At 35.4% G+C, this 15,115-nt stretch overlaps 1 protein-coding gene across 1 annotated transcript; it reads right to left on the bottom strand.

Annotated features, from left to right (window-relative positions):
• Nucleotides 1-365: 365 nt before the first annotated feature.
• On the bottom strand, nt 366-13,371 carry LOC146135311 (calcyphosin-2-like). Its single transcript, XM_083395747.1, has 15 exons — nt 13,271-13,371; nt 11,569-11,813; nt 11,270-11,274; nt 11,071-11,172; nt 10,865-10,937; nt 10,428-10,498; nt 9,810-9,914; nt 8,730-8,917; nt 8,006-8,173; nt 6,396-6,554; nt 4,711-4,856; nt 4,259-4,413; nt 3,458-3,539; nt 2,872-3,006; nt 366-1,882 (listed from the first exon to the last, which is right to left on the bottom strand). Exons 1-15 carry the CDS (start codon nt 13,327-13,329, stop codon nt 1,704-1,706), a joined length of 1,872 nt encoding a protein of 623 aa, XP_083251873.1. The 5' UTR covers nt 13,330-13,371; the 3' UTR covers nt 366-1,703.
• Between the last annotated feature and the right edge of the window lie 1,744 nt (nt 13,372-15,115).

Below are 15,115 nucleotides of genomic sequence, written 5' to 3'. Positions count from 1 at the left end.
ATAAAAAGTTAAATATTAGAGTAGAGCTCGCACCCCCTTGAAAATTGTTGGGCGCCGCCAGTTAAAAACAACTGTTTTGGACGGATGCTTTCATTTTACTGTTGTTCACAATGTTTGTACACTTATGGGCGGCGGTTCGTTACGCATTGTTAACACTCCGGTAAAGAAGAATGCTACATACAAAGCACAAACAACCCAGGTAGTGTTTCGTCAATGAGTTAATGTTTAGAGGAGCTAATCAGTGTCTGAATATGTCATGAAAAGTTCGTCGAAAGAGAAAAAAAACATTTATTTTGCAAGTCGGCCAATAAAAAAGGTACGTGACAAAGTTTCTATAAAAACAGCCTTCTCGCTTTGTGATTTTTTATAACTTTCGTTTTTAGGCTGATATTTTCGTGTGCTATTGATAGCAACGAATAAACTGTTTTAAAAGCTAACCACAACTTTTTGTGGAATTATTACTGGTAAAGAACAAAAGTCGAACCATTTTTTTTTGGCTGGTGCCAAATGTATTTGGTAAAAAGCAATGATTTCAAAGACCAAAAGTATAATCTACAGTACACTGAAGAAACCGAATGTGAAACAATCCGCACTTGCATCGGACAAGTAAAGCACAAAAAGCGATAAAATATTGCCGTTAAAAATATTATCGGTTAAAAACTGCGCGCTATATAACAGTTAGGATGAAAGTCAACAACAATTGCCCAGTAAATAAAAAACATAAACGAGTGGAACTATCAAAAGTTTATTTGCTATCAAATGAAAGCCATGGGATACGATATAAATGTTGCTTTTGTTCAAGGCCTTTCCGTAGTAACTTAAAGATAATGCGGAGCCCAAATTATTCACAATCAAAATTATAATATTTGCATTTAAGAAACACCACCAGCACAGGAGCGCATACGATTGTGGATTTTTTACGTGATTTGTTTAGTCGCTGATCAATTTCCCATTCGGATTATAGATTTATCGATGTTAAAGTGCACCAAGGTATTTTGCTGCAGAAATACGGTAAAAATGCAACCACAAAGCACAAATGGTCAGTCATGGTTGTCAAGTTCAGAAAAGCTGAACTATATTGTTGCCCCAAATGCTGGCAATCATAAACCATGCTTTACAACATACGACGGTTGTCGTTTCCTTACTGATCCGGCCACATGGTTCGCCAACCTAGTTGTAAGGGAAGTTTATCAAGCAAAATTAGGCGAAAACACTTTTAATACACAAAGTTTGAAACCTTTGGACAGCTTTTGAAAGAATAGCCAACAAAATAAAATAATGACCTGAAAATTGTTAAGATTATAAGAAAAACAATTACCAAAACTGTGTTTTTTAAAGGAAAACAGAAAAATATGGAGTAACAGTAGAGAAAACAAAAAATAGTTTAAGAAAAAAAATGTGATGTAAAATACAGCATGCTTAGGATTCCTTTGCCCGAACTTTTATCTAAACCAGGTAGTTTTCGGAAGTCCATCAAGGCCCAATGAAAATGTTTCTAGAAAGTAATGGACTTTTCAAAGAAAACAGTTTAATTAAAAAGTAAACGGTTTTGCGCTGTATGTTGGGTCCATTTCATTGTACATTTTTTGGACCGAATTTATGGAGTCTTTTTGCATTGTGACGTCAATGTATGACGCCCTTTTCAAAAAGCAAAAAACAAAATTTTAGATTTCCGCGGTAAAAAACTTTCAAGAACCTTTCATTTAAACGCCCCAGCAGTTTTTCATCATGTTCACGAAGTCATCGTCACGCTTCATGGCGATGCTCACACCCTCATAGTACTCTGTGAATTCCACGTACGTGATGCGGCCGTCACGGCCGGCGCATACGTCAGCGAATGACGTCATGCAGTGCTCCTCCATCTCCGATTGGTCGAAGTTGCCTGTTGAGGCGGAGACATAATGTTGTGACGCAGTAGACTATAAAATTCCTTATTAGTATTTGTGCCGATGTTTAAAGACAGATATCAATTTCGAAAAAATAGATATAAATTTTAAATAAATTTTTCCCAAAATGAGCCCGTATATCCGTGAAATTATGTCTACTGTGATTCACCATACACACATTTTTCTAGTAGTCTATTTGTTTGGAAGACGGGCAAATAGCTGCCACATGAGTTCCTTGTGACGCAATATCAAGTGTTTGCGCCCCCCAAATATGATTCGAAAGTAAACAAAAATGGGAAAAAAGGAGTGGCTTTACCAGACTCGGATAAATAGATTTACTTAAGCTTTTTTAAAAGTATACTAGATTAGAATTAGATCATTGTAGTTTTTTCCAATTAGATTATTAGATAATTTTTTGTTTTCTTAAATTAGATTAACCCTTTTGTTTTCTTAAATTAGAAAACCAAAATTTTATCTTGAGTTGCATTTAATTATTTACAATCAGCTTAATTTAATGGCAATTTGGTTTTGTAAGAATCTCAATGGTCATTTTTTGTGTGCTCATTTCTATACGTTTTAGCGGGTGACGTAAGAATGGTCTATGCTCTTCAGATTGTAAAATCACATACAAAGCGTTCTGGTTATAAATTTTAATTTTTGTTTCGACTGAGTGGCTAAAAATACCTTTTGACAAAGTAGCATTTTTGGTAAAATCCGAATTAGATTAGAATTAGAATTAAAGCACACAATTAATTTACAAATTAGATTACAATTAAAACTAGCCGCACTTTAATCTAATTTATTGAATTAGAAAACTAGAATTATCTAGTTGTCGCACATATTTCCAGTACATTCTATATTTATCAAAACGGGCAAGTTGCTGCCAAATGAGTTCCTTGTGACGCAATAACGGTCCTGACGGCAAGTTTGCTTGTTTAAAATAGGATTCGAAACTAAACATAAAAAGAAAAAAGGCGTGGCTCACCAGCGACAACCAGCGGATGCTTTTTGGCGCTAAAAAGCTTCTTGAGGTCGAGCATATCGGCCGATCCAGTCTTGTGAGGGTCGAGCTTCTTAAAAACTTTACGGACAACCTGCTTTCGCGTTTCGTTCATCTCGCCTGTGACATCACAATAGGTTGGTTACACGTGACTTACGAAGGTTAGTTCGTTAACATTGGCCTCTGATAAATTTCTGATTTTGACGTTCTCGTGCAAATCGCGCAATGCGAATGGGATGTTGGAAATAAACGAATGACAGTAAACACAAAATAAGATCTAAAAACAACAATATCTAAAGCAGAAAAATATACAATACCATAGTACAGTGGTTCTAAGTACCAGCCTTTTATTGCTTACAGCACCCCTTAAAAATAACAAATAGATTTTTGGCACCCGACTGTAATTTGTGTTGATTATTTTACTAAAATGTTACTATAAATGGAACTGGAACAACATAATCAACCTGAAACATGTAGGAAAATATAATTTGATATAATCCGACGCGGAAACAGCTGTTTTTTCTTTTTTAGATCCGAACAACAGAAACAAAATCTGCTGCAACCAATTTACCGATAAAAGCTCGCATAAACTCCCCGTAGTCGATGGCTCCGTCGTTATTTTCATCCACCACTCTCCAAACGGCCTCGAAGTCCTGCGAAGAAATGTTTCACGCGGTTGTCAGTTGAAAGTAATGAAAAGATAAACGGTCGGCTGTCAAGCACCGCCAAATGCACTCTAATGATTTAGACTGGCACATGACCAAGCCTTACATACCGCGTATAATGCTGATGAGCTGCTACAATAAATAAATTTAAACAATAATTTTACTTAAACATCGAGGACCTAGATACGTTTCTTGACCCGTCAAATTATTTAGAAATTCAATAATTACAAATTGGGAGGGGAATAGGGTTCATTTTTTGAAGTCTAGTAATTTTTTGAAGAGCTTAAGTCAGAGTCGAGTCATTTTGAATAAATAACACGTCAAGTCATAACTATAGCAAGTCAATTTTCCATGCCAAGTCCTTATTTGGCTTTAAACTATTAAAATTGGTAAACTAGTGTGATTATGACCAGTAACTTAACACAAAACGCAACATATAGCAAGACAATAGTTTTATGCGCAGAACGTAAGATAAATAACCAAATTTAATATTAAAAACGCTTAATGAAACACTTCATTTTAACCAAAGTCAGTTGTCCAAAGTCGAGTCATTTGAAAAGAGTGACTTAATTGCACTTAAGTCAAGTCATTGGCATAAGTAATTACAACACTGGTCGAACGCCTGAAGTTTTCTTTTATCGTATCCAAAACAACCGCGCAACCTCAATAAGACGATGACAACGACATAAACACTTTCCACAATTCACCTTGGGTGGAAGTCGGATGTCGAATTGATCGAGAGCGGCGGTGAGCTCATCTGCACTCAACTTTCCATCACCGCTTGTGTCCAGGGCCCGGAACATCCGGCCCAGTCCGACCACCACGCTCACACTGCGCTCCGACAACTTGCCACGGACGAAATCTGCGTTTATACTCATGTATGAGACAATGTAGTCGGTTGGTGCATACACTGCTCCACCGCAACGAGTTTTCTTCAGTACCGTGACGAGCAACAGGGGATATGGCGTTGTTTTGCACAATGTGAACGCGAAAATGTACAAAAAATGTGCGCACATTTTTGAGTTAGATTTGTGCCCAAATTACCTATCTCAAAATGTGTCAAGTTCTAATAAAAAGTGTGCACATTTTTGCGATCTTCTAACTTTAAGGCGATGGTGACCTCTCGAACGAAATAAGCAGACGACACACTTTCACTTACTTTGCACTTGCTGTGTTATGTTTCGGTCTTTCCTCTCCTGAGCTGTATCGCTTCCTCCATCTCTGTCACTCGAGGGGATGTCCCAGTGGGTGGAGCCCCCTGCTGGCGGCGTGCTGGTTTCGCAAATCCGGAGCAGGCAGGTATCACTGTGGAAAGATTAATGTAGTTGAGCTTTATCCACGGAAACTGTTTCGATTTGGTACAGCTTTGTTAAACCCAAGTGCGCAGGGAAGATGAAAACAAGCAAAAGATATATACGCCACGACATTTCGTTTTATGTGATATTCAACAAATTTATTACTGATTATTGAAACCATTTTTCTAGTCATTTTTTTTAAAGTAATAGAAATGGTAAAAAATGATGTTCCTTTATAAATCGCAGTGGACGACACTAATTAACGGTGTAAAAAAGTTAACCAACAGTCGTTCAAATTGTATAAAAAAACTTGATATTTCGACCAATTTGGGGAATTTCAACGGAAGGTGCCTATTTAGCCAGAATCGAGTTACGGCAAAAGTTTTAAGTCACGATTTTTTACCAAAAAGTAATCACTTTTAAAGGTTCAGAACTTCCAATAAACTGTCACAATTTATCACGAAACCCCTACAAGCAGACTTGTACATCTAGTTCAGGGGTCGGCAACCTACGGCCCGCCGATGTACCGGTAATTCATCCGGCCCGCTGCCTCTTTGACAAATTAGACACGAGTCTATTTTACATACTTTTTAACTATTTTAACTATGTAAGTGCAAAAAATGTTCGCTTTGCGCGAATCATCATTCTACCTCCGGTTTGTTTACGTTTCGTTGCGGTGCTTTTACCTAGATCATCGCTTCTTTACCGTTGCGCCATGTAGGCAGCCAAGTTCGTCACGGAAAACGTATTCAAAATATTGGACATATCTTTTTAACATTTATTTTTATTTTCGGCAATTTAATAAAAACTTGAAATTTAAAAGAAATACCGGTTTACCCAAAAAACTCGCGCTCGCTACGCTCGCCAGGCGTCTTTTAACTTAAATAGTTAACAAACACTGAGCTAGATTAACTTTAAATGTTATCGCGTTCCCTCAAAAGTAGTTTCATTACACTTTTCATTAGTAGTTGGGATGACGACGTGTGAACTCGAATTTTAAACCAAACAAACGCTTCTTTTCGCGCTTTGCGCCAACACTTTAGTGCCCCCATAAACGTAATTAAACACGTTTATCACCACCAAAACGATCCGAGGCCCGGCTGATTCACAGTTGTTCTAACATGAAAATAACACATTTCTTATAGTTATCATTTTGTGCGCCCCGCAGATATCTTTCCTAGTTTGGTTTTGACTGTTGGTGAATTTTACAGTCTGAAAAGCAAATGCTATACTAAAATGGATAAAATTCGCACACGAATATTAACCATTCACATTCTTATGAGAATAAAATTTAAAAATATTTAAATATAAATTGATTATAATTTAAAATAAATTGAATATAAATAATTAAATGTAATTCTACTTTTTTCAAATTCTAGTTTAAATTCTGGATTTTAAGAATTCGGTAATTCTAATACTAATAATTCGAAAAAAACAAGATCTAACTCTAATCTAAACTGTAAAAACTGAAAAGTTCACCTTTTAATCTAATCTAATTTTAAAAAAGCTAAAATAAATCTAGTTGTCCAAGTCTGCCTACAAGCAATACCTTGTTTTTACGGAGTCGGGTAGGCACGATTGCTTGTCGGTGGCGAAGCTCAGGTTTTTTCCCACTTGAATGTCCTCGGCTCGGTAGGGTTTTCCCCTTCTCCTGCCAGTCACGTGACAGTACTTGCCGCGGTCGATGATTGGCAGTGCTTTGTTGGTGCTGTGAAGAGATGGCAGGTTTTACATTTTGATCCTACGCCAAAATAAGGAAATATATCATCCAAATATAGGGCTATTTTTTTATTGTATATTCAATTGGCTGGCTGTTGGCAATAATTTAGGAAAAATGACGTCACAGGCATGGTTTTGGGCAACATTTCCAGAGATTGCAGGTTTTACATTTTGTCGGACATCAACGAGCGTTTAACGCAGGGGTTCTTAAACTTGGGTGCGGGGACCCCTTTGGGGTTGACTAGTTTTAGGGCGTCCATAACAAGCAAATAAAAATCTTGTGTAATTTAAAACAAATGGAAAGAGAAGAGTTTAGTTGAAAAACGCTCTGGTGCTTTTTGCTTAAATGATTTCAGTTTCACATTTGTAGAACCGAAAACAGCAGGTTTCTTAAGTCTTCACTTTTTTGTGACGTAAACTCTAAAATCACTGGTCCAGGCAAACCCCCCAATTTTTTTTTTGTGGGGGGGGGTGTAAAATTTTTAACGTAATCTTATAGCCCCGTAAGTAGGAGTGTATGGTAAAATGAGTATTTGGTTTAGATTAGTGAGAAAATTATCTTTTAATTAACTGCAATTATGCAGTGAAGAAAATCGATTTAATTTAAAAGATTTTATTTTAATATCACTAAGGCAATCTTATTGCCCCATAATTAGCAATGTCCAAAAAAATTGAAGTAAAAAGGAAGAGTTTAGATTCGTGATGCAAACTAGTTTGAATTAACTACATTTAGGCAATAAAAATGATTTGGTTTAAAAGATTGCAATATCGCTTATTGAAAGGGTGTTATTGAACAAACCGACTAATGGTTATCGAATTTAAAACCGAATGTTTTAGTTGTCAGGTCTACTCTAATCGCTGTATGAGACAATGCAACCGAGATGCGCAAGGGCAATTTGTGCATAATACCGACCAAGTCGACTAAAACAATGTCAGGGAAAGCTATTGAGGCAGTTTTTGAAAATATTTATTGTACTTTTCTGAAAAAAAGTGAGGCCAATTGTAAACAGTATAGTAAGTATACCATAAATACGACTGAAGGCACATATTGCAAAATCAAGTTAAAACAAGTTAAAACATTAAAAAAATGCACTAAAAACAAAATCCTAAAAACGCAGGCAAGCATCACTTTTCGCAGATCTCGTTGACGCCCTTTAAAAAAATTAGAACAATATATAATATAAAATACAATTGTAAAATATACGGTTCGGTTCCGCTTAGAACGTAATTTGTGTTAAAAAATATTGGCGGAAAAGATTTACTTTTTGCCGACGAGTCAGTACTCGTAGACGTTGAGCGTAACCACAGAAAGAAAGTTTAAAGTTTTAAACAATATATATATATATATGGGTATATATATTCATATAAATACAATTGTAAAATATACAGTTCGGTTCGGCTTAGAATCCAACATAATTTGTTATCAAAAATATTATTTACTTTTTGCCGAAAAGCCGGTACTCGTATATAGTGAGCGTATCGTCCATGTGGAAGTAGAAGCCGAAGAGATCACGCAACGCATCTCTTCCGTTCCTGGTCACCAACCTAGCTCCGAATGTGATCCGCTCCTTTAGCTTAGACTCCGTGGCCGCGCCCGCCGTGCTCACTCTATAGTATTGTGGGACATTAAGCCGTGACGTCATACCTAAGTTATGCGATGACGTCATACTTCATCGGTGACGACACTGTGTCGGGGTTGTCTGATAATTTTGGAGTAGGACGATACCCAACAGTCGTATACTCCGTGGCCGCGCCCGCCGTGCTCACTCTATAGTATTGTGGGACATTAAGCCGTGACGTCATACCTAAGTTATGCGATGACGTCATACTTGACCAGTAACCACACCGTATGGGGGTAGTCTGATAATTTCGAAGTAGGGCGATACCCAATAGTCGTATATAGTATCGGACCGTCGGTGCAGGTGCGATAGAAAAATATTTTTGTGGACATTGAAGAAAAAAACATTTTTCGTCTGCGATGGCTTTCGGTGTACTAAAGAATAACGCTTAATCTAAAATCCGACGTAGTACTTTATCCTAAATAGACCTTGGTCTTTCCTATCGTTGGAACTGGGTTTCAAAATCCCTGTAAAAATCAGGTTGTAAAATGTAAATAAGCCAAATTAACACCAAAACAAGATTATAAATTCGAAATAAGGCCTACTTTGTGTCGTGCAGTCGTCTCGACTTGAATCTCAACGGGGCTGTGTTAAAAGCCGATGTGGGGTCGGCAGGGTTTTTTCGGGCGGGGTCGCGGTCCTGTTCCGCATCGCTGATCACGTGGCGGGAAAGTTGGTCAACCAGAACCTGTTCCATGATTTCTTCCTTTTGCTTCTTAGCTAGGTCGTCTTCCTGTTCAAGAAAATGCCCTGTCATGACTCTTAACTGCATCTAGTTAGGGTATAGGGAAGGGATTTGAATAAGGATGATGTCAGACTTGGACAACTATATATATAATTCTATAAAGCATAATGGTTGGAGATTGTAGTAAGACGTAATATGTATATCAAAGTCCATACAGAAGTAGGTATCATTTTGAACGTTTCAAATAACTCTTTTCGGAGTTATTTGTATGAGGTAAGATAATTCTAGTTTCCAAATTTAATAAATTAAAGAAAAATGTGGCTAAATCTAATCTAGTTTGAGAATTGCTAATTCTAGTTTTAATTTTCTAGTTTTAATTTAACCCTAATTCTAGTTTTAATTTAATTCAGATTTTTGCTAAAAATGCTACTTTGTCCAACAGCATTTTTCATTTCACGGTCAAAACAAAAAATTTGAATTAATACTCTTTGGTTAGAACAATTTGTTGGTGATTTTTGCACTCTGAGAAGCAAATGTTATGCTAAACAATATAACATTAGCACACAAACATTTACTAATTACACTCTTATGAGAATATATTGTGATTAAAATTAAATTGATTGTGAATAATTAAGTGTAATTCTAGTTTACATTCTTGTTTTCAAGAACTCAGTAATTTTAATTCTAATCTAATTTCAAAGAGCTAAAATCAATCTAGTTGATGGTGATAATTTTTAAAAAGCAAAATAACCTATAAATTGTTCAATATTCTAAATGGTTGCCGTTGAAGCTAAGGAATAAAAATGCTTTCAGACACTAAAATTACTAAAAAAAGATAATTGCCAAAATAGTTATCTAAATATTTTTAACAATCAAATAAGAGAAAAAAATGAGGTAAAATAAAAAATTGGTAAAACCGTAAAACACAAAAGTTATTCACAGCGGCAGATTTTCTTGCGCCATGTAGTCCGGTATATGGTTGACTTGTGTATTCCGTTTGCATTTTGGCAACTTCATCCATTGTGTATCCTTCATCTTCTTCGCGCTGGGACAAAAGCGAGATGAAAAAATGGTTACAAAAAGCGGTTTCATCTTATAAATCAGTGGTTCTTAAACGGGGTGCTGGCCGCCCTGGTTTGCAAATTAATGCTGAAGGGTACCGGTAGGTAATTAGGAATTTTTTAGTATCTGGTTATGGCTCAATTGATAAGCTTCTCGATAAAACTATTTGTGTACAATTAGAGACCATTATATCACATGACATTTTCTTTCAAAAGAAAGTTTTAAGTTGATCGTGTTGTTCCGGTTCCATTTACAGTAACATTTTAGTAAAATACTTTACAAAAATTCCAGTCGGGTGCACGGTTTTAGATAAATTTTGTGACGAACCTCTTGTGTTCAATTATGTTGTCCACATATTTAAATGTTCTTTGTATACATTTGCAAATCTTACTTAAAAATACTGGTAACTTACATTGTTACACCTTTCAAGTTAAACAAACAAGATGAGCTTGATATAAAGCAATATTATAATTAGTTGGAAGCGACATGAAAATACCTCTGTGGAAGGCTGTGCTGGTCTCATATCATCATCCAGATACCAATACTCGGGGCGTTTTTTGGCAGCAGCTTAAAAAAATCGAAAATACAAACAAGGTTAAAATGTGAACACTGAACAGTGCTTTTGATTTATTGACTTGCCATAAAAGACTGCGTTGGATATAGTTGCATGAACACATATTTATAAAAAAAAAATGAAAACAATAATTAAAACACTGAATTAAAACAATATTTCAAACAATAGGTTACAAAAAGTACTTTTGCGACTTTCTGTTTTTCATGAGTTTAGCAACTCTGTGTTTTTTATGAGACCGTAAAAAGTGAATACAAGGTCATTTTCCCAGCTTAAATCACTTTAAATTGTTTATGAGCTCTAATCTCAATGAATATATTTATTTTAGGTATATTAAAATTTAGTTTTTATATTATTTGTACCCTGATTTTGACGAGGAGAGTTTGACATCTTTTGACAAGGTGTGATTTTGTTTGTTTTTTGTGTCGGAGAATCCTTGTTAAAAAAAACACATATTTGTAGCCATAATAATAGTAAAGCTTCAGTTTTAAAAAAATATAAATTAGTAAGAAACAAAAATAGGTTTATATATGTTTAAAAGCACAGTATTTTCAACTGTTAAACTTACTTGTTTTTCTACTTTATTTCCTGCTGTATTTTGGTCATTTGCAAATTCAACTTTTTGCCTTTGTGCTGCCTTGTCCGTTGAATACAGCTGGTGGGTTATGGGCTAGAAAATATATTTTAAATGTTAATCATTACACACAAATCTGTAATACTTAAAAGTAGATATAGACCGATATATATCGGTAAATATAGGCCAATACTTTTGCTGATATTTTAGTACAAAAATATGATATAATTTTTCCTGTACAACAACAAAAATTCATTTTTTTTATGAAAAACATTTTGGTTTTAGCATCACGCCAAGTTAATATGCAAAATAATAGTTTAATAAATAATAAAGGTGTAAACTAAAACATTATTAGGATTTCATTTTCAATGTATTCAAGTTTTGATTTCCCTCTGATTTTCCCATTTCCCAGGTATATAAAAAATCGGTATCGGATATCGGTCCAAAAAATGGATCGGTCGATCTCTACTTAAAAGCCATTGAAAAAGATACTGACATTGCGTTTTGGTCTAGACTTTTCCTGATTGTGTCCCAGGTGGGTACAGGGCTTGTAAACAGTTCCTCCCTGCTCAATGTCTTTCTGCGTAAGAGCGTAGGGCTTGGATGATGGAGTTCCCCAGCTCACAGTTGATTTTGACGATGGCGACTGAAAAGTTTTGTGCTTGGAAATTTGACCTTCAAGATTTCTATCTTCTGGATGTTCGCCAATCAGTGCAGCTAAATGAAGACGCGGCACACTGAAATAAGACATCGGCAAGGTTTTTGTGATGACAGAAAAAATATAACTTACTTTATCTTGCTAACTTTTTGGTCACCTATTTTACAAATAAAAAGGCTTTTAGTTTGTTATTTTGTGGTGACAAGCAATCAATTGTCACATTTAGGGATGTACAATACATATTCATATATTATTTTCGGGTCGGAAAGTTTGCATATTGTGCAGGGTAGGGAGATGTTATGCACTTTGAAATACATAACTGTATTTAAGTTAATAATAAAGGCCTAGATACAAATCCATGGGTGTGCAGAGCATTTCAGCCGCTCTGAATTTCTAGCAGGAAATCAAAACGCCCTACAATTTGTTACAGGTGCAATTAGTGTACAATGTTAATTCCTGTAGCTCAGTTTAATTAACAAAAATGTTTGAAACTTTTCCTGAATTACCACATAGACACCACCCCATGAATCTCAAAACTATATCTTTCAATTTTTCGTAAAAGCATATTTTATCTATTCAATTTTATGTTTTGCCTATTTCGAAGGACAACTTTTTAGCCTATAAGTGCTTGAAACTGATATCAGCACCTCACGTACGCTATTGGATACACTTCAATATTACTAGACATTCTTTGTCACATTTTTAAAGCGATACACAATTACAGGAACTTTGGGTGCTGGTCTACTACAACCTTCCCCATGGGCATTATGTGGGTTAGGGTGCAGGTTACTGTTTGGGCTTTGGTGGGTTAAGCAATACTATTAAATATAACAATACCTAACCAACCCACACCCAAACGCTAACCCGTACCCAAATAATGTGCATTGGTTGAATGCTGTGGTAAGATTCTAGACAGAAGTCCCACGAAAAGCATTGCATCATACACATTTTCACATTTTGTAAAAAAAAATCTTTTTAAAACTGTTTAGACTTAAACAGAAACGGCGCTCTTTCACTTTTGTACGTGAAAAGTTATGCAAAAAACAAAACAAAATAATACCGCATACCACAACGCATTTTGTTTGGGTTAGGGTGCGGGTTAGCGTTTGGGTGAGGGTGGGTCAAGTTATTATTAATAATAAACATAATATCACTTGACCCACCCTCACCCAAACGCTAACCCGCACCCTAACCCAAACAAAATGCGTTGTGGTATGCGGTATTTGAAGAAAATTTTTTTTTATTAATTTTTGCGTACATAAGTGAAAGAGCGCCAAAAAAACTTGTTTTGAGAGGTAGTTTGTGTAACTTATGCATTTGTTACTGGACATTTATGCAAATTTGTTCTTTTAAGTACTTTCAAAATACAGCTTAGAGTCTTTGCAATAATAAAATTCCACACTTGATGCACATTAAACTAAAGGAATGAATTAATTATTTTTATTTTTTTTAAATATATTTTTAACCGGTTACAACATTAAAAAGCTATTCATTTATTATTGGTTGTCAAATATATTTTACCACCAATAAACTTACCCGTCTGGTCTAGGCGAACGTTGATTGCCAGATGAAGGTTTTTCAATTTGAGCGGTCATTTTAACAATGTCAAAAGGCAAACAAAATGTGTTATTTTTTACGAATTTATTGTGCGCGTAATGGTAACCAAATCCTAATTCTAGCGGTTGGAATGTTTTTTATGATAAAATTTTATGTGAATATTTGGAAGAGAATTATACCGTTTAACTTTTGCGGTTGAACCAGATTTTAAAACCTTGAACCCGAAACGAACATGAACCAGAAAAGTTAGTGAAAATTTCAAGGTAAGGTTGATTTGATTGCTCAAGAGTTATCTAAAATATTGTGAAAAATATAGTGATATTCCTGACACGGCAAATTGATACATTCGTGAGCTGCGCGCAGCCATTACTAAACTAAATCTGTAAATTATAACAATGTGTTTAGATTACGTCATTATGGCTGCGTAGCTGAACTAAGTGTCAAGAATAAACTAATTAAAAAACACCGAATTATAGCAAAAGTCCATATTTTTCGTATTATTAAATATTAAAGTGACTGGCCATTTATTCGCTGATAAGTTTCGGTAATTAAATATTTACATTTAAAACGAGAAAATGTAATCCAAACGAAGAATGTATTCTTAGTTACCTTAAACTGATTATATTCATACGAATACTCTAGTAATCGTCACTTAGAATTTCTATGGCGTCATAGCTAATATCGTGTCGCATGACGTCATATTTATGCGTATGTCGCCGCAGTAATGAATATTCGCGACCAAAACCAATCCAATTGTACAAGCCAAAGAAAATAAATCTTTGCGGTACACTTGCTCTCCATTATATTATAACGTTTTATAGCATATAAATATGTGATAAATACAAATATACATCACGGAAATCATGCATATCAATGTACATTGGTGGTCAGTGAACAGCATTTAATTACATTTGATTCATTGCAATATCATCGTCATCGTCGTTTTGGTGCTTTTTAAATTTTCCAAATCGACTGCAACATCTATCTATCAATGAGGAGTAAAGCAAAGGGTTTAAAGCACTGTTAAGGGGAAGCAAAATACCAGCACTTACAATGTAAACATCATTGGAAAGTGGAACACCAGAAACAGACAAGTAAGCAACCACACACATTGCCATCCAGCAACAGAAATCAGTAATAAACAAGCGACAAATACGTTTTTGTAGCATAGAAGTATGTTGTTTGTTGCTCGGATTGGATATTTTGTTACTTTGTACATAGATAAGTATGAAAGCCACAAGCATGAAAATAAACAGCAGGAAGTTGAACGTGATAAGAAACACAGAATACTGCCAAGAAGCGTCATTTGTAGAGGCGAACAGTCTGGGCATGCAAACACTAGTTTCTCCATAATAACCAAAAACTCCTTTAATCGGTTGGTTAGGAAAGGTTTTGCTCATTAATTGGGTGACGTCATACCAAGAAAGTGACGCCATGTTTGTTGGCTTTATTTTGTTGGCCAAATCAAATATATTTTCTTTAAGGACCTGATCAGTTTTAAAAAATCTACTTGAAAACCAAACATGAGAAACAAAATATCCTGAACTGTAATCAAACAAAGGCAGAAGTGAAAATAAAAATGAAAACAGCCAAACACATGTACATGAAATGTAAACTCCCTTCAACTTTATCGTCCCAGCAATCTGTGGTTTATAAAATGTTGCAAGTCTAAACGCTGCCATGACAGCCATAGTACCCGAAGAGGCCATGAAAGCTACAACACACAACACCCCAAGAATGGAACAGGTGCTACTTGTTCGCCAATCTGCGTCCTGCGAGCAATAAACCCCTGAAAGCTGTAAACCTTTTATGCTTATTGCGATT

This window comes from Ascidiella aspersa, chromosome 8 (assembly GCF_963924565.1).
Source record: "Ascidiella aspersa chromosome 8, kaAscAspe10.2, whole genome shotgun sequence".
Taxonomy (NCBI): Eukaryota; Metazoa; Chordata; class Ascidiacea; order Phlebobranchia; family Ascidiidae; genus Ascidiella; species Ascidiella aspersa.
This window is presented reverse-complemented; position numbering and strand designations above follow the sequence as displayed.

Coding starts and splice junctions, on each gene's coding strand:
- LOC146135311 (XM_083395747.1), bottom strand. CDS start 13,329: ATGACCGCTCAAATTGAAAAACCTTCATCTGGCAATCAACGTTCGCCT. Junction 11,814..13,270: donor CGTTCGCCTAGACCAGACGG/GTAAGTTTATTG, acceptor GTCTTATTTCAG/TGTGCCGCGTCTTCATTTAG. Junction 6,555..8,005: donor TACCGGCTTTTCGGCAAAAA/GTAAATAATATT, acceptor ATCTCTTCACAG/CACCAACAAAGCACTGCCAA.